At 42.2% G+C, this 19776-nt stretch overlaps 1 protein-coding gene across 6 annotated transcripts in view; it reads right to left on the bottom strand.

The window, feature by feature from the left end:
* Positions 1–1732: 1732 nt before the first annotated feature.
* Positions 1733–19776, bottom strand: part of MIA3 (MIA SH3 domain ER export factor 3) — a 57087-nt gene continuing 39043 nt past the window's right edge. For 2 of the 6 annotated variants that reach the window (XM_035722078.1, XM_035722081.1), the window contains 22 exons: positions 19195–19216; positions 18365–18453; positions 18074–18151; positions 17879–17989; positions 16629–16700; positions 16348–16452; positions 15544–15666; positions 15346–15457; positions 14204–14259; positions 14023–14113; positions 13769–13907; positions 8505–8606; positions 7799–7859; positions 7660–7695; positions 7518–7585; positions 7294–7394; positions 6990–7127; positions 5744–5812; positions 5541–5620; positions 5329–5400; positions 3495–3645; positions 1733–2561 (listed from right to left, as the gene is read on the bottom strand). In XM_035722078.1, coding sequence (XP_035577971.1) covers positions 2251–2561; positions 3495–3645; positions 5329–5400; positions 5541–5620; positions 5744–5812; positions 6990–7127; positions 7294–7394; positions 7518–7585; positions 7660–7695; positions 7799–7859; positions 8505–8606; positions 13769–13907; positions 14023–14113; positions 14204–14259; positions 15346–15457; positions 15544–15666; positions 16348–16452; positions 16629–16700; positions 17879–17989; positions 18074–18151; positions 18365–18453; positions 19195–19216 — 2187 coding nt within the window. In that variant the 3' untranslated portion in view covers positions 1733–2250. Of the gene's footprint in view, positions 2562–3494; positions 3646–5328; positions 5401–5540; positions 5624–5743; positions 5813–6989; positions 7128–7293; positions 7395–7517; positions 7586–7659; positions 7696–7798; positions 7860–8504; positions 8607–13768; positions 13908–14022; positions 14114–14203; positions 14260–15345; positions 15458–15543; positions 15667–16347; positions 16453–16628; positions 16701–17878; positions 17990–18073; positions 18152–18364; positions 18454–19194; positions 19217–19776 lie in introns of all 6 variants that reach the window. The other 4 variants (XM_035722080.1, XM_035722082.1, XM_035722077.1 and 1 more) reach the window with 3 other exon arrangements.

Genomic DNA, 19776 nt, shown 5'->3' on the forward strand with positions numbered 1-19776 from the left:
TCCGTTGGTCTTTCTCTTTTCTCATAGACCATAAGCCACGTCTGTCAGTGATAATCTGTATGAAGCAGCACCTGCTGTCGTTCACATAAGTATGGTTTGTGTGAACTCGTGCTTTCAGCAGTATTAAAGGAGTGCTGTGTGATTAGCGTAGCTTTAATTCAGACTTGAAGGGGGTGACAGGTGATCATCTGGAAGCAGTAGAAACAATACCGTACTTCCCACAAATTTTTACTTTCCAATGAAAAAAAAAAAAACTGTAGTAGAAACGTCTCCAGGCTGAAACGCTGCTGCTTCATAAATGAGCATTTTAGCATCGAAGCCCAGACACGCGATGAGCTGCAAAGGCCCCGTGAAGCAGCTGGGACAGGGAGCCAGCCGGCTCTGTGGCGGCCGCAGGGCCACGGGAGGCGGTGAGGCAGCGGCGCGGCTCAGGTGAGCATGAGACTCCCAGGGCCTGCCGGGCACAGGAGACACAGGACAAACACCAAAAATACTTAGAGGTAAAAAAAACTAGCTCTGGTTTTATGATGATTTACCTTTCCAACTTGATTGGCTTTGGTAGCAGGTTATCTCTACTTCATTACTATATAAAATTAGCAGTTATCTTAACCTCATCATTATTTTGTGTCCTGAAGAGACTGACCTTTCTCAAGAGTTGTATTTGTGGATTCAGTCTTATTTTACATGGTTAAAAAGAACCTCTGCTATTAACTGTGGAGGTGTTCCTCTTCAGTCTTCTCTATTCTTGATATTAAATGGGAAGACATACATGAATTCTCTTCCTGAAGAACAATTTGTGTTCCTTATGAATTTTAGAGTTATCATCTTTCAGTGGTCCTTATCTTTCCAAAGTGCTATCTTCTGGTAGTTTAGTGTAAAAAAAAAAAATCTGTTTCACAGTGAAGCTTTTGCTGCTTTTTATTTTACAGGGTATTAGTACATTAAGTATTATAACGGTGACAGATCACGGTCTGGGTTTCAGTAGTATCAGGACATAGAACTCTGGAGAAGGGGATAGTCTCAGCAGTGAATACTACCAGCCTTTTATAATTTGGATTTAATTTTAAAAACATGATGTAATAATACCTATTAGGTATTATTAGGAATACTTTAAATATGATGTAATCCCAGATTATCAGATTTACTGATTTTTAAATAAAAGTGCCAACATTCAAATACTAATTTTGGAGTAGTAATCAACAAAAAGAACTGCAGGCAGCCCAAAGCCTTACAGAGTCCGAAATCATTCTTTCTCATGTATTGTTCTTCTGAGCTTTTTTGCCATTTTCTTTGAAAACCAGAGGCAACGTGTGGGAGAAATAGACTGTACTTTTTGAAAAATCTCCTTTTTATGGTCACAGCATACCATTTTCAGTTTTCTGTTACGCACCCTTAATGCAAGGATGGTAAAAGCAACAGAACATCAGGTCAAACAACTCTTGCTGCTACTGTAAGCTCATCCTCAGGAGACCATCATCAAGTAAGCAGCAAAAGTCACTGGAAAGCACATGAACGCTGCAGATGGGCCCCCAACTTCTCTGAAGGACAAGGAAGACATACGGTTATTGTGGTGTTTCCAAGGGACTTTAGGTTGAACCTCCCGAGCACTGAGCAACAGGGAGCGTGCGGCCAAGTCACTGCGGGCAGTTCTGCGAGCCCGAGTTTACGTGGTTCCAGAATGGTACAAGTCTCATGAGAAAACAATCCAATGAAGCAACAGACACTTGGGAAATACTAATAACCAAATTTTTATGAACTATTACTACAAAGAACTTCAGCAAGAAGGGAGAGAAAGTTTAGTGATCTTTTAGTAAACATTTTTAGCGTAACAGTCTTTGCGACCAGTATTTTAAAAAACCAAGCTAATAAACACCATTGCTGTGTTCAACTGGTGTACACTAAAAATAGGATAATAAATGGAAATACATGTTCTTCTAGCATTTCCACAGGAAATGTTCATATTTCTCATGACATTCTAAATCATTTAGCAGTTACATACGCTACATTAACTAAAACACAGGTATTCTTTATTGCACATTTCAAAGTTGTAAGGAGGCTCTAGCTTATGAGGTTTTTATTTCGGGGGGAAATGACATTTTTCAATTGTTTGGCTCAAAAATGCACACTGCCAGGGCAGCTTAGTTCTAAAAACCTTTTAAAATAAACTTGGATTCTGAAGCCAATGAAATCCTTTAACTCTAACGAATAGTACACAGTCCACTTTCTCAGACTAAATGTCAGAGGTTAGAGTTACGGGCTCTGTTTTAAAGCCTGTGAACAGTCCTGGCTACTGCTCTGAGAGGCAGGTGGGGGCTCGTCTCTAGAGCCAGAAGGCAGTAAGTCTCCTGCAGCAGGTGGAGGCGGATAATCCTGGGGGCCATGGGTGGGAGGTGGTAGTCGAGTACCAGGAATAAAGTACTCTCTTGGGCCAAGAGAGCCTAAAGGTCTAAAAGGTGTGTGTCCCGGTAAAAATTCTCGAGGATCAAGAGGCAGGTCCCGTTTTCCAGGTGGAATGCCTGGTGCATATTCTCTTAAGCCTAGTGGCGGACGTAAAGCAGGACCTGGAAAAATAAAAAGTCCTGTAAATACATACGAACACATGTAAACGTGGAGGACTCTGGATATGTCAGTCTTTATAATTTCTCACAACTTCAGAGGTCAGATGGTGGCATCCCCGACTTCAGGGACGAGGCAAACTGAGGTAAGTTGTTATGCCGATGGCCAGCCAGGAAGCCACGCAGGCTAAACATGGCTCTAGCTGGCTTGTTTTTTCTATGACACAGTTCTGCCATCTTTCTCTCACAAGGGCTCAGTTTAGTACCTGAAAGTGCCCTAGGTCGTAGCAAGACGACAGATTATGAAATAAGGGCTTTATGCAACAAAGACATTTTGATAAAGGGAAATTCCAGTGTCAACTGCTGTGTCAATGATTCGTGTAGTAGCTCTGCATGGACCTAAACTTGCCATCCAAGTCCAGGTGCTTGCCCTATTGGGGAAGGCCTTCTAGCTCCCCCTAATTAAATTCAGCAATATTTATTAGGCATTAAACTCAACCTTCTCTAGGGCTAACGCTTCTCATTTATTGCCAAGGCAGGAAGTCAAAGCTGAATCGTTCCCTCTTTTATACTCTCTGATCCATTGCTTATACTTTCATCATGGTGATTACAAGTTTTATGTTTCAAAATCTATGTATCTAATGTTCTAGAGGACTTGGTAAGCTCTTAAGTTGGGAGAATTAGTTCTAGCCATCTGCAGAAGTAGTATTTCTGGCTATTAGTTATCTCTTGTCTACAAGAGACCTACTGCCCATCTCAGTATAGGGGATTATGCAGCACCCCGTGTGTCGTAAAAACTTGAGGAAAAGTTAAGATGCACTTGTTTATCTTGCACTTTCATTACATAGGCCTGTAAAAACCACTATTAAAATTTCAACAAGGCACAGACAGAAAAGAATTACACTCTACAAGTCAATTACGACTACTCAATCATCATACCGAACGGTGGAGGAAGGGGCCGAGGCCCGAAAGGCCCGCACAGTTGAGGAGGTGGTCCGTATCGAATGGGCGGTGGCAGAGGGCCTCCCGCGGGGGGGCTCATGAGGGGCACCCCTGGGAAAGGAGGGGGCCCTTTTGCAGCCATAGTCACCTGCAGAGCAGAAGCAATTACAGTTTTGAGAGACTCTGGTATGACACACAAAAGCACCAACACCAGGGAAAGCTGAAACCCAACGAAGCAGATGTCGGGCACCTGTCCAAAGAACAGAAGCAGTGCAACAAAACTTGCCCCCTCCCACCTGGTCCCGCCGGGAGCTTAGGCAGGTTAAAGGGATGGCACTGAAGTGAAGAGGTTCCCTGGAGTTGTGTTACTGCTGGAATATGCAAAGGGAAGAGAAAGCAAGAGGATGGCTGAAGGACGCTAACAGAGGGGACTCCCGCAAACACCATGATCTGTTCCTAGGGCGACCCCTTCAGCCCCCCCACATCCTTCCTTCCCAGTGAGCATGGACAGAACAAAAGGGCAAAGAAAAATCCACTCTCCACACATGTCACAAGAGCCACTATTCAGAGTGCCTTCGATTTCCTTTCACGTATTCTCTCTCATCCTCAGATCTTTCAATCTCCAAGCAGGAACATCCTGTTTTACCTAAGGGCACAGAGTATCAGATAATCTGCTGAAGGTCACCCAGCAGGTAAGAAGCCACACTGCAGCTCAGGATCAGGTCTGCCTCCAAGCCTGTCCTTGAGCCCCTGTCCCCCTCTCCCAACACAGGGGCCTCTGGCTCTCGGAGTCCACTCCAGAGGGGTCTCAGGTCCAAGCTGCCCTTGGATAAAAAGACCTCAAGAAATGCGTGTTCCTAGAGTCCAGCGCTGAAATTTGGAAGCATTTTCCAAAAGAAGCAGTATTATATATACAGGGAGGCAGGCACGGCTCCAATATTTACGTTCAGGCACCAATAATGCTGTGCTTTATATTACGAGACACTTTTCCCATGGGAAACAGGGCTCGAAATTCAAAATAATCAGAACACACACACTTTGGGGCGCCTGGGTGGCTCAGTTGGTTAAGCGACTGCCTTCGGCTCAGGTCATGATCCTGGAGTCCCGGGATCAAGTCCCGCATCGGGCTCCCTGCTCGGCGGGGAGTCTGCTTCTCCTTCTGACCCTCCCCCTTCTCATGTTCTCTCTCTCTCTATCTCATTCTCTCTCTCAAATAAATAAATAAATCTTTAAAAAAAAAAAGAACACACACACTTTGATTTCAGCACAGAGCAGCACTGGGAGCCGTGCTCAGAGGCCCGGTGTAGCTCTCGGAGAGAATACGCTTATGTGCACGGCCCCGAAGGCTACTGCTGGCGACGGCACAACAGGAATGACTGACTTCACTTCCAGCAAGCGTTCTTCCATTACCAATCTGCAAGTTCCGGTTATTCCAACTAGGGTCTGCCTAGTATACAACTGGAGGTAATTCTTCAATAGCAACACTTGCAGACATAAACGGGGAGCGATGCTATGTATAATCAATGTACTCTGCCTCAGAACACTCAACGCTGAAGCACGCACAGTATAAAGCTGCAGGGATGACTTTCCGCACTCTTTAGTCACAACAGATGTTCCCACCAGGTTAACAGCCTGATCCAAACAAGAAAAAGAAAAAAACCCAACCAGTCAGATTTCAGCAACCCAGCAACACTTCCAAGTCAAAGACAACAGTAAGATCAATACTGCCGTGCAATTCAAAGCAAAGCAGGTGAGTGTCATGCTCTTCATACCCTTTCCAGAAATACACCAAGTAACAGCTCAGCTCAGTCCTCAACCTCCAAGTACTTACTACTACTGAGTGCTCAGCCACAGATGTACTGCTGGGGACTGAAGGGCCTTCCGGGTCTTGGGGAACAGTTTGCTTTTTAAAAAAATGAGATAGTACAGCTATGTAACAGACACACAAACAGGAGACAGATGACGCAAAGAGAGGGTGTCACAGTGAAAGTTTAAGGTTTCCTGAAATACCAAATTACAACTCAGAGCTACTGCAGACTTTACCTTGCCTTCATCCATCACCTTAGTAGGGGAAGAGCTTCTCGAGCTGCTGTTCATCATGGGAGCTGCACCAGATCCCGGATCTGCTGAAGGCCAGAGAACGGATTTAGACTTATCCTGACTTATATACTCTTTGACGAAGAATAAGAGATCCTCTGCCCACTTCTTCCATGATTTTAGACTCTGAACACACTCAGATCCCTTACCAGAGGCAGAGGGTTTCCCGGATGTCTCAGATGACCAACGAGGACGAGGTAGAGGTCCGTCCATTGACCCTTGAGAAAGAAAGAACAGAGCCCTTGTATGGATTTTTCAGAAGAAACAAACCAACTGTGGACAGGTTAGGGTTCAACTCTACCTAGAAAGCAACATTAAAATGGGTCTCCTAATACATGAGGGGAAATCCCAACTTAGGCGCAGAGTTAAAGAATTAAAACAAGAGAGGCGCCTGGGTGGCTCAGTCGGTTAAGCGTCGGCCTTCGGCTCAGGTCATGATCCCAGGGTCCTGGGATTGAGCCTCCACACTGGGCTCCCTGCTCAGCGGGAAGCCTACTTCTCCCTCTCCCACTCCCCCTGCTTGTGTTCCCTCTCTCACTGTATCTCTGTCAAAGAAATTAAATCTTTAAAAAAAAAAAAAAAAAGAAAACAAGAACTGCTGGATTGAAAGAACAGCAATAAAACCTGCACGTTAACAGCACCAGCTGGTGCTTCGAGTTACAGGCCTGATACAGTTGTACAGGCTGATATTTTCAGTCTGTGTGGTCTTTCATATCTTACCAAGTATTACAGACGTGTCTTTGATTAGAAACAGACTCACAGCTGTGTATTCACGAGAAATGGATGTATGCTGCATTAATTATACAGTCTTGAAGCTACTTTTGTAATATCCAAAAGAGGAACTCCATAGAAACGTAAAGATAAAGACTTATACTTCACAGTAAAAAAGTAAAAAACAAACAGTAACAATTATATATTCTTACTTACACATTTTATGTATTTATTTTATAATACTTATATGTTAGTGTTAATAACAATAAATGCTTTCTATTCTAACGCAGATCTTGTGGCAGACTACACACCAAGACAAATTAAGAGTTTTTCTTCCCTATATTGGACAGACCCAAATTCTAAAACGTTGCTTGCATTAGAATTCTCAAGACAAACCATAAAAGACTCTTAATGATAGGAAACAAACTGAGGGTGGCTGGAGAGGAGGGGGTCAGGGAATGGGGTAAGTGGGTGATGGGCATTAAGGAGGGCACATGATGGAATGAGCAGTGGGTGTTATATAAGACTGATGAATCACTGAACTCTACCTCTGAAACCAGTAACACATTGTATGTTAATTAATTGAATTTAAATTTAAAACAACAACAAAGAATTCTCAAATAAAACGTTGGGGGGGGGAACTTCTAGAAATAGTTTACTACAAGGTAAAATGTGAATGCTCACCAAATTCACCTCTAGGCATATCTCTTCGATTAAGCGTAGCGGAGAGAGGTCTCGCAGGCGGGTCAGCCGTTGGAGGAGGGGAGCTCTCCCCCCCACTCACAGGAGACGGGCCGAAAGAGCCATTCTGGCTCAGAGGACCTAAAGACGACAGGGAACTGTTACCACTCTGAGGCAACCTTTCTTTTCTTAGTAAGTTCTGGGATGACTTCTAGGGCATCAGAACGAAGATACACAGCACCAGAAGGTAGCGCACACACAGTCCACACCAACAGCCTCGGGGGCTGCCCCCGAAAGTGCGGCCCACCTCGCCACGGAGGGTTCTGGGTGTTGGGCCTGCCTGGCCTCGGCTTCACAATCACAGGCTCTTCTTGCAGCATGGCCATCTTCTGGGTTAATTCCAGTAACCTTGAATACAGAGAAAGAACGGACTTAACTATGAAATACAACCTCCGTGCCTTAGGAGATACCAAGCAGCACTGCCTCTGGAAACCCGAGTGCGCTGGGAAACTGGAATTCCAGACCACATACTTGTGTCTCAAGTTGGCGGCCTCCCTCTTCTCCTCGGCGATAGCTCTTTCCGCAGCCCGAGCTTTGAGCTACGGGAGACAAACATCCCAATTAGTGGTGGCCGACGACACACGCAATAAAGGAAAGAAAAAAACAATCTTACCCAGTTATCATGAGCTTTCTTCTCATGAGTAGCAATCTGAAAAAGACAACGCACGATGACCCCGTGTGAGGACTCACCGACGCAGCCCCCACCAGCCTGTCAGACACCCAAGAAGCCTGCAGCCGCAAGGCAGAATTACCTGGTTTTTAAATGAGCGCTCTGTCTTCTGCAATTCATCCTCCATCTCTTCAATTCTGCGCCTAAGAATCACACTTGCTTTTATCAATTAAAGTGCAACTAATGAAAATTTGAAACCGTTTCACCATGCCCCCGCTTCCTGCAACACCCGCACTCACGCAGAGAAACATCCTCACGTGGTTACAGTAAGAGTATAATACGATCAAAACTAAGACTACCTAATTTCATTATTTAATGGCTGGAGAGTCTGAGTTGACACACTAATTTTCTTGACTGTTCTTCAACGTTCTCGAGCAATCCTGCTATGACTATCTTCCTCCACAAAGCTGCTTCTTCCTTTAAGGACAGCCATAGGAAATTGCCCAGAGCTGTGACTACTGGGTCTATCAAGTGGCACAACCGCTGGAATGGTTCCGGAATCATCACTAGAGCAAGCGGGCTTCCAGCAAGAATTCCTCCAACACACAGAAGCGCCCGGCACGAACCAAGTTCCCTGACAGTCCTGCCAGTACGGGGTATACGGCAATGGTTGTTAATGCGACATTGTTCCCTTTGTTAAAATGCGTTTTTTTTCTCACAGGAATTAACTATTCACATCCTCTGACCATTTATTTACGTTCCGCGCGGTTTTGTTCTACACGTCACAGTTTTTAAGACATCAACAGCAGTCCCCCCAGCACAGACCCCGCTCTTGCAGCTGAACTCACTTGTACGTTTTCACCTCCTCCGCAGCCAGAAGCGCCTTCTCGTCCGCAGCTGACAGTCGCTGCTCTCGCTCCTGCCGCTCATACTCTTCCTGACTCAGTTTCCTAAGACCAAATCAGTTGTCAGTCGGACGTGTTTCTGTCTTCCAGCAGTCTGTCTAAATGCCTCAAACAATCACCTCCCCTTCCCTCTAAAACGCACACACTATACAAAGTCAGGAAAGAATTCAAACTTGCCATTCCAGGATAAAAATCAATCTCTGGCCTGTCGGCAAATCACCTGCATTTTGACTTATAATTTTTTCTCGTAAATAGTTTAGCAAATGTCAAACACACTCAATACCCACGGGCAAGTTCCTTGTGCTTAACACGTTGAAAGGTTACTTGACTGTGGAAGGCCATGGCTGATCAACCTCACACAATTAAGCTTCTTAGGCCAAAGCAAGGAGTAATTACACTTCCCTTATTCCTACCACAGAAAAATCTGTAATTACTTCCCCTGTTTTTACCATGGAAGAACCGCCTCTCAATCCAAAATGGGTACGGTGATAAGACAGCCAGAGAAAGAAAGAATGCCTTTTAAAACGTGTCTTCTAGTTTCTAACCCATGCAATTAACCACAGAACATGCCCACACTTCAGATATGGAACTCCTACTACCTATTTCAATGGAATGATGATTCGAGAAAGAGAAAAACCTTGGAATTAGTAATATCTAGTGAATAAAACAAAAAAAAGAATCACAACTGTTCTAAAATCAGGGTCTTACCTACTGGAAACTGGTTTTAACCCAATTAACCTTTAAGCTCAAGATGCCCATCTACTATAAAATAGATTGCTGGGCTCCCTACTCAGCAAGGAGTCTGCTTCTCCCCCTGCTTGTTCTCTCTTTCTCTCTCTGACAAATAAAATCTTAAAAATATATATATATATACACACACACACATATATATATATAAAATAGATTGCAATGGTAGCAACATTTAAGGATTTAAAAATGCTATTTTGTTATCCTTGCACATCTTTGCCTAGAAGTCTAATTCAGAAGATACTTAACTTGAAATTTAAATTTCTATGAATCAGAAGCAAAATGAGAAGAACTATATGGTTAAAAAGTTTAATAACAGGAAAGAGAAAAAGGTTTATGTATTCTTTTATAACTGCCCATTCAATACTCAGCAAAGTTATTTTATTAATGGCTATACTATACTGGTTACCTCCTAAGATGCTATTACAAAAGTACGGGCAAAGTACTATCCCTGCACTAACAGAGCTCACAGTTTAATATGTAAAAGATGCACATAACAACAGAAAAATCCCTGACTCTGGCTTAGGAAGGGAGGTAAGAAATGGGAGTCTTGAAGAAAAGATCAATCAGAATCTTTTTTCCAGTAATGAATGAGTTGGTCTGAGAACACTGAGAACAATTAGAACATCGGACAAAAATATAAAGAATGTGCTTGGGGGCGCCTGGGTGGCTCAGTTGTTAAGCGTCTGCCTTCAGCTCAGGTCACGATCCCCGGGTCCTGGGATCGAGCCCCGCATCGGGCTCCTAGCTCTGTGGGAAGCCCGCTTCTCCCTCTCCCACTCCTCCTGCTTGCGTTCCCTCTCTCGCTGTGTCTGTCAAATGAATAAATAAAATCTTTAAAAAAGTGTGCTTGAAGGCATCAGAGAGCTAATATATTAGCTGACAAGTTAATATATGAGGCCAAGCTCCAGAAGAAAAAGGAATCTCACAATCACAAGAAAGCCTGGCCATCTGAAGCCACCTTTCCCCCAGGTTCATTCCACACACTGAAGACAATGGAGACATAAGGAGACTAAACAGAGCTTTCAACATATCTGGGTTCAAAGAAAAATGGAGTTCAAGGTTGCCAATGAAGGGGGACCTCCAGTAAAAGTCCGAGGCTTTGAGTTTGGACTAGAAAGAGCTGTGCAAACAGGCAACACAGTGTCCTTTGAAGGGACAAGGCCATTTTTAAATGACCTGAATTGCCGACTGGATTAAAGTAACAACCTCATGCTAGAAATAAACTCAAATCTTTTCTGTAGGAAAGTAACGTCATCCTAGACCTCTAGTTTCCTCTAGGATTATTATAGACAACTTTTGCCACTCAGTCAAAACTGCCCAGGCACTCAAGACATTCCAATCAAAATCTAAAAAACAAGTGGGATGGACCCATAGCTAAATCATTACACAGACTTTAAAATAATAATGCTTATATATTCAAAGAAGTGGAAGTCAAAATTATAAATTTTAGCAGAACCTATAAAATTGAAATATAGTAACTGAAATTAAAAACTCAAAAAATAGGGGCTCCTGGGTGGCTCAGTCAGTTAAGCGTCTGACTCTTGATTTAGGCTCAGGTCATGATCTTAGGGTCATGGGATCGAGCCCCGCATCAGGCTCCTCACACAGAGAGGACTCTGCTAGAGATTTTCTACACCCCCTACCCCCTGTGCATGTGCACACTTGCATGTGCTCTCTCTCAAATAAATAAATACCCTCACTGAATGATTTTAGCAGCTGATGTGACAAAGTAGAGTAAGATCTTAGACACGGGGAGACCAGTCAGAAAAAACGCCATCCAGAATGCAGCATCTCAGATAAGAGTGTAGGAAACACAGAGGAAGTATAAAAAAATTTAAACAGAACCTTGCAAGGAGAGAGAATAAACCAGAATCAATACACAAAGAAAGGCCCCCAAAATCAAGAGGTGCCAATGACCCCAAGCAGCATAAATGCAAACAAGATGGGGAGAGGGTAGAGAAACAAAAAAGGCAAACACACACCCTCACACCTGAACACCTCCCAATAACACTGCTGAAGAACCAGAAAGAATGACTGAAGGCTGCAAGGGCAGCGGTGAGATACTGAGGAGGGAAAAGATGACGGATGCTGGACTCCTCAAAGAACTATAAAACCAGAAAGTAACTGGTGATTTTCAAAGTCATGAAATTAAGTAACTGCAAGCATTTTACAGCCAGCAGAACGATCCTTAGAAAGACGTTTTCATGCAAAGATAAACTGATCTTATCTGTCACTGAAGGATGTCCTTCAAGGAGAATGAAAGGGACCCCCAATGAAAGACTACAGATGTGGGAGAGAACGAAAAGCTACAGGAACTGTGTGTGTGTCAGCAGAACGAATGCTGGCCGGAAAGCGCTGTAGTACGACAGCGAAATGTCTCTGGAGTTTAGGTGTAGAGAATTGAGATGTCATTCAAATAGCATCTAAGTCAGACAGGAGCTAAAGCCCAGAAAGAGGTACATCCATCCACGTATGTCACCCTGTAACAGGTTCGGGACACATGCTGTGGTCTTTAGGGTAATTACAGGAAAAGAGAGAGAGCAACCTTTAGCTACCAAGCTTAAAGAGCAGAAAAGCAGAATTATTAAAAACACTCAAACAATCCAAAACACAGAAAGAAGAAAGAAACACAGGAACACAGAACAGGCCATCAAACAGAAAGCAAATAGTAACAGGTAGATTTATTTTATTTCACTTTTTAAATTTTTTTATTTTTAAGTAATACGTACACCCAACGTGGGGCCCAAACTCAAAACCCTGAGATCAAGAGTCACATGCTTTACCAAGTGAGCCAGCTCGGCACCCCAGTCACAGGTAGAGAGAGAGAGAGGAGTTACAGTCTAGAAAAAATGTGCATTCACCCAGTCTCTATAGCTACGTACCTATTTATGCTACAACACGCTCCAGAAAAGATTTTAAGGAACATAAACCTTTCAATGGGCAGAGACTGCCAGGAGGAAAAACTGTAAAAAGACATTTTATTGCAGAGAAAGCAGCATACATAGTAACAATGAGGCTCAGAATGGTTGAGGAAGTCTGTTCAGTGTGGCTCGGGTCAGAAAGCATCAGAAGCTACTGCAGGAAATGCACCTGGAGAAGCAGCTCCAGACACCTGAGGGGAAGTGTCCTGCGTGCCTATGCAAGAGTCTGGAATTGATCCAGAAGAGAATGGAGCACTCCTGATAGATTTTAAGCACACGAGGCCATGCAGAGACTTGCATTTTAAGGAAGTCCACTTGAGGCTGACAGAGAATGAATGAGAGCCCAGAAGGTATGAGAAAGGGCAGGTGGCGAGAGGACCAGTCACAAACTGGCAGGAAAGAGGATGGGGGCCAAACCAACCCAGGCTTTGGGCATGGAGAGCAGGGTACAAACCAGACACACTGGACAGAGTAAAACAGTGCCATGATGACCAGCATGAAGAAAAACAACTGTCAGAAAATTAAGATAACTGATGGTGGCAAAGAAGTGCTCTTAAAAAAAAAAAAAAAAAAGGTAATGAAATTAGAAATATTTCTCTAGAACAGGCCAGGTAGTTAGAGCGGGCCTGAGCAAAATCTGGAAAATCGAAACTGACTGCATGGTGAGCAAAGAATCCAAGAAAGCATTAGTGGTATGCTTTCGATGTTTCATGGCATCAGGCAATAGCAGCCTGAGCATTTAAAAAACATGAACTTTGCTCAGCAGGATAAGCCTCCTCAGAGGCTGCCGTATCTACCAGAGTAAAGCACGGAAGCAAACACGAATAGCCACCGCCATGGACAACCTACTTTTAGAGAATTCGGGTATTTTTATGGAGAAAAAAACTTACAATGAACTACAAAAGTGTTTCTTTCAAAACACACACCTAACTTCAGATTTGAGATGGAGGTTTCAGGAGATTAATACCTAAATATGCACACTGAACAGGTATGCCTATATTTAAAACTCCAAACATCCTCGCCACAATTACAGTATGTAACGTTTAATCTGAGCATTTGACTAAAGTCCAAAACTTAGGATACCTTCAAATAACGAAATATTCCTTTTGGAGTATTTACTCTACTAAACACCATGTCCTGCAAATCACTCAGGATTCTGAAAGGCTGTATTAAGAAGTACTAGAACAGACACAGGACAGATCACACGTACTTAAAATGCCACAAAGAAAGAAAGTCAAGGACGTGGTGGAGCCACGAAAGGGACTGGGTCTTCACCAAGCGCGCCACAGAGGAACCTCCCGCACCAGTAAACCACTCCCTGCCAAGCAAACTGCAGGCAACAATTTCTGCCAACCGATTCCAGTGGAAAGGAAAACACAAATTATGTGAAACGAGAAAGGAAGACAGACAAATTCCTACTCATTACAAATAGAAAAAAACCTACAAATAATCTTTTAAAAAGACAACATTCTGTCCAGTAGTCCACACATTCACTTTCAGGACAAGACGGCTAACGACCAGGCACGAACATCTTACTTTTGCAGAGCCATCTCCTTCTGCTGATACAGCTCATTCAGAATCTCCACTTTCTGCCTCAGGGTTTGGCATTCGTCCTCCAGCACGGCTTTGGCCGACTGCAGTGAATGGCGGTCATCTTCTAATTTCTTTATTTGGTCTGGAAGGGATAAAACGGTTGAGCTGGGTACGTGAACTGGGTTGGCAAACTGGCGGAGAGGGTGGCGCTGGAAGGGGTGAGAAACTCAGCACTTCCTTCTCAGGAAGCAGCCTACCTTCCAGGTTACATTTAGTAGACATCGAGGCTCTAAGCTTAAATTGTAGAAGTTTTAGATCCTCTTCAACTACTGATATTGCAGTTTGTGTCTAAAAATTCCAAGAGAGAGAACTATCCTTACAAGGGAGGCACAGTGAGAATTCACAGGCACTCACGGTACTCCACAAAAAAGCTCATACCCGGGAAATGTCCATCATCTGCTTAATTTGGTTTTTCATTTTCTCACTCCGGTCACCTAAAATACAAAAAGCTTTAATTGCCTTTTCCTCCTTTGCTTTTTAACTGTATTTTCTTGATCTCCCCAAAACTAAACATTTACTATGTTCAAATATTCAAAGTAAAAACTAATCAACCAAGAGAACTAATTAGGCTTCATGACTTTTAAGAGAACTGCAAACTTAGATTCAAAAAGTGAATTCCCAGTTTGTACAAGAAAAGTGTTATCCGTGCCATTCTCAAACAAGAAGGGATGTGTGAACAAAGGTTCTTCTTTCTTGCTCAGATCTATGTCCACCTGGTCATGTATCTTATTTAGAAAGACTTCCTCTTCCGTTCTCCCCTTGAATCTGCTACCAGGTGTGGCTGAAAATGCCCACTGTGCAAGCAATATCTGATTTGAAAAACGGTGTCCAGAAACATATCCCTCATCAGTAAACACTGCTACCCTTTAGGTCCACTCTCGCGGCCTTAGTTTATGGCTCCCCGACTTTAGTACTCCTGAAATCGGCTGTGGGCCTTAAAACTGCAGAGCTACAGAGATGATGAGCACTAAATTCAAAGGTCACCCCCACGGCACTGAGAAATAAATTTCTCCTACTGAATGGTGTTCACACTGAGAGGTTTAAGTCACAGCTATGCTGCCCTCGCTCCTGTGCACAAACAGTCCTCACTGGGATGGAAAAGCAGAATCCCTGTTCACTGCACAACCACTGCTATTATCACAGCCCTGCAACCCACCTCTGCCCAATGCACACAGAGGTGTCTCTAAGTCCATTGATAAGGCATCTACAACTAACACTTAAGAGGAAGTTAGTCAGGGGCACCTGGGTGGCTCAGTCAGTTAAGCGCCCAACTCTTGGTTTCAGTTCAGGTCATGATCTTGGGGTCTTAAGATCAAGCCCTATGTTGGGCTCCTTGCTCAGTGCGGAGTCTGCTTAAGATTCTCTCCCTCTCCTTTTACCCCTCCCCCTGCTCGTTCTCTCTCTCTAAAATAAATAAATCTTAAAAAAAAAAAAAGAGGAAGTTAGTTAGCCAAAAAGGAGCATCGTGTAAAGACAGGAACAAAAAAAAGGAGGTCCAACCTCCCTGAAACCAAACTTACCTCCCACTTCTCCATTTGCTAATTCATCTAACTCACTTCCTCCTTTATTCTGACCCTCAGATTCAGATTCACAATCTAACCGATTCAACTGGGTAATGCAATTAGTCAAAGCCTAGAAGAGAAGTAAAGGGGCATTAGAAAGAGCTTCTCAAATAGATTTCATGACAATTAAGCATGTAGTCAAGAGAATGAACTTACATTAATATTATCATCTTTGTGAGTAAGAGCTACTTCCAAATTTTTCTGAGATTTCTCAAATGCTTTGATTTGCTCACTGAGCTCAGCATGTGATTTACTCCAATCTTTGATTTCCTGCTGCAACTGAAAAGGTAAAACACATGAATTTCCAAAGGCTAGGGCTCTTTGCACTGGACACATCAGGACCATGTGCATGAAACAGGGAAGCAGAGAGCCATGCTACTTTCTGGCCTGTCACTATGGACTGAGGCCTTGGTGAAGGGAGAGGGGGGAGAGTGGCTCCTACCCTCAGAACCGCAGTAAGAACATGAGAGCCATCAAGAAGTCAATCCAGTTATTGTATCATTCAAAAAATTGCAGCCCATTCAAGTAATTCACTTGCATTAGGAATGGAAGAGCACATCTCACTGTCTCCCATGTCCACACTCCAGATCATGTAACCTTTCTTTGGTTAGTGAAGCAGTAATTGCTCAAAAAAGGGTCATAAATACCTAATTCCTTGGTTAAGAAGCAAATCCATCATCCCACTGAGGCTATTCAAGTTAATAATTGGTTGGTATTTGGCAAGACAAAGACTAAAAACACTCTGATGCTATAAGACATTGTAGAGAACAGAAAATCCAGAACAGATGGAGAATATATACATGCACTCAATTTTGGGAGCTTAAACTTTCCATATCTAAGAATAGAATTCTACATACATATTTCATTTCCTTAAAAACAGATCTGAGAAAAGATACTCAAGAGGTAATGATACTCAGAGTCCCCTAGTTCACATAATCTAGGACATCAACTTTTCTTTACCTGTTCTTTCTTCTTCTTAAGCCTAGCATTTTCTTCTTGAACCCGATGGCATTCAGACTTCACCTTCTCTTCACTAAGTTTAGCTTCATTAAGGGCAATTTGAACCTAATGCAAAACACTCCTATTAGTGAATTAATTCCAAAGGAGGGGTGTTATACTTTCCCAATTAGACGTCATACAGTTTTCATTTATTGCATATTCTAGCACATAATCAAATGTCTGCTCCTCTTCAAAACTAAGATACCCTATTGACATCTTGTAGAAATTACAGGCAGCTTTACCTCTGAAAATTCTGAGGCATTCACTGAAATAACATCCTTTAATTTCTCTATAGATTTCTTGTTTTCCAATATCTGCCATGTGGAAGAAGAACACAAAAAATGTATTAGGATTTTAGTAGAAACAGTAGGATATGTGCTAAAAAGATGAAATGCTATCCCAGAGCCATCCCCTACATATCAGGTAAAAGCAGGTGATTCAGTTTTAGCTGAGAAAAGTCAAGAATGTAGAGAGATAAAGAAGAAAATAGGGGCGCCTGTGCCTTCACCTCAGGTCATGATCCCGGGGTCCTGGGATCGAGTCCTGCATCAAGCTCCCTGCTCAGCTGGGAGCCTGCTTCTCCCTCTGCCTGCACGCTATCTCTCTCCGTCTCTCTCCCTCACAAATAAATAAAATTAAAAAGAGAAAGAAGAAAATAACAGGAGCTCTATTACGTTTCATGCACAACCTTCCTGGCTATGAGATAATGTGGCTGATGACCAGACAAAAAGGTGAAAAAAAGCAGGAAAAAAAGAAGAAAAAAGAAAAAATTTTTCAAGTAGTCCAGTTGAAACCAACGGTTTTTCCTACTGGTAAAGAAAAAAAATCCCCAAGGTCACTTTAAAAATTCTCTTGCCTGAACTAAAAATGGTTCAACTTGAGGACAAATAAACAAATCTCACAGAAGAATTCCAAATAATCTGTGAAGGTACTACTTCCTCAAGGAGGTGGAGCATACTCTTCACTCTTTTAACCACAGGCTGGGCGTAGGTACTTCCTTCCAAAGTGAACAGTACACCAAGAGTGGGAATGGGTAAATATGGAGTGGAGAAACCTGGCAAATACCTGGTCAGCCAGGTCACAAGCTCAACTGGGTGTGTGATATATGGGAACCCTCTGCAACTTTCCTGTAGCTCTGAAACAGTCCTAAAAGGCTTGTTTTTAAAAGGAATCATGCAAAACAAAAGAAAGTACTAGAACTACTCAATGGGGCTATGGTTTCTTCATTGCTCTACATGTTTCAGAGGGCAGAGCCAAGCAATATGGAAATTATCCAGGGCTGAGGACAAAAATACTTCCTAGGACCATGAAAAAAATAGCCTGTGGTATTAGCATTTAAGATTCCATGAAGACGGATGGATGTAGGTTCAACTTCCCTGTCCCCCAATCTTCCTTTGGTTACAGCATGGGAAAATGCAGAGTTCAATCCACCCTACCTACATAACAGTCTGAAAGCTAAATTGCAGTTAACACTTTGCAGCAAAACTCTCACCAAGTCCTGATTCTTGACATTCTGTTCTTTCTCAGATTCCAACATAACACGCAGATTTTTAGCTGTATCATCCAGACTTTCATTAGTTTCTTCAAGTTTCTTGATTTTATCCTATTAAAAAAGACATCAAAATTAGTAACTACACATTTTCTTTTGTTTTTAGAATGTAATCTCAAAAAGAGAAGGGATTTTTACCTTAAATTTAATTGCTTCATCAGACAGAATCATATTTTGTTTCTTGGTTTCTTGAACATGTTTCTTTGACTCCTTAATCTATATAAAATAAAGCACGCAGAATTCAGAAATATAAATCACAGAGGTATCAAAACTTCTCTCTGAGTAGGAAACCCCTTCGAGCAGAAAGCTGTGCTTTACACATGATGATTACTTCAGATTCGGGTGGTTTGTGGGAAATAACACAGGAGGAAATAATTCAAGTGGGAATCATGAGGGGGAAATACTGAAATAATGAAAGAATAATTATACCTTCTGTTCATAACTTGACAATTTTTGTACAAGTTCTGCATTTTCTTTCATGATATTCTTCAACTTCTCAGAAATTTGCTGTTCAGTGACTAAAGGGGAGGGGAAATCCATAAGATTATTATGATGACTAAATAAAATTAAATTACCCAATGTATCAGCAGTATGTTATCTAGCACTATGAGAAAAAAGAACTTCTTAACATAACACTTATGCTTTTAAGAAAGCAACCTGCAGTTAATGGCAAATAAGGGTGTAAAAATACTACTAAAATAAGAAAAATATAATAAGGGCCCTTCTTTCAGTGAGATTCCAAGTTAAATTTATTTCAAAAATAGGAAATATAATACAGTATTTTAGCTTGATATCCTTCCCTTCATGGAGTACCTGTCTTCTTAGAAAATGTGATCATTTCAAATATATGTCATTTGCAAAAAGAAAAAGACAAAAAAGACAAGCACATTGATTTACATCTCTATTCCTCAAATTATCTACTTAAATATATACTGTATCAATTAAACCATTAGCACAGGAACACTGTTCACATGCAATAAATTTGCATGAAATAAACAAAGCCAATCTGCCCCAAATCAAACTAATCATCTTCTTCCTACTCCCACAATTTGTTCCACCTCATCTCCTATCTCGGTTGGTAATATCACCATCTTCTCTGTCATCCAAGCTAGTAACCCAGGATTAGTCAAATGTTCAGGAGTGAGTAAGTCAATCAGACATCAGAAGTCACTGTATCTAGTTTCTAGCTTACATAAACTCATATCTAACACCAATACTGAGGGAAGAGTACAAACAACAGAATAAGCCTAAATATTTACCTTGATATACTCTATTCTTTACCTAGAAGAAAAATAAAATTAAATTTGATGTCAAAACATTTTATTAACAGAAATGATATAGTATTATGGAAATATTATATACAATAGTCAAATCATAACAAAATGAAAATTTATAAGTTTGGTTCACCGTAATAATCCATAGGATTAAAAAATAAGAAAAGGTTAGGGGCGCCTGGGTGGCTCAGATGGTTAAGCGTCTGCCTTCAGCTCAGGTCATGATCCCAGAGTCCTGGGATCAAGCCCCACATCAGGCTCCTAGCTCAGTGGGGACCCTGCTTCTCCTTCTACCTCTGCCTCTCCCCCTGCTCATGCTCTATCTCTTGTGTCTCAAATGAATAAATAAAATCTTAAAAAAAAAAATAAGAAAAGGTTAAAAAGCATTTCAAATGTGGGTCGCCTGGGTGGCTCAGTCAGTTAAGCATCTGCCTTCAGCTCAGGTCATGATCCCAGGGTTCTGGGATTGAGTACCACATTGGGCTCCTTGCTCAAGGGGAGTCTGCTTCTCCCTCTACCCCTACCCCCTGCTCATGATCTCTCTCTCATACTCTCCCTCTCTCAACT

Source organism: Zalophus californianus, chromosome 10, assembly GCF_009762305.2.
Source record: "Zalophus californianus isolate mZalCal1 chromosome 10, mZalCal1.pri.v2, whole genome shotgun sequence".
NCBI lineage: Eukaryota > Metazoa > Chordata > Mammalia > Carnivora > Otariidae > Zalophus > Zalophus californianus.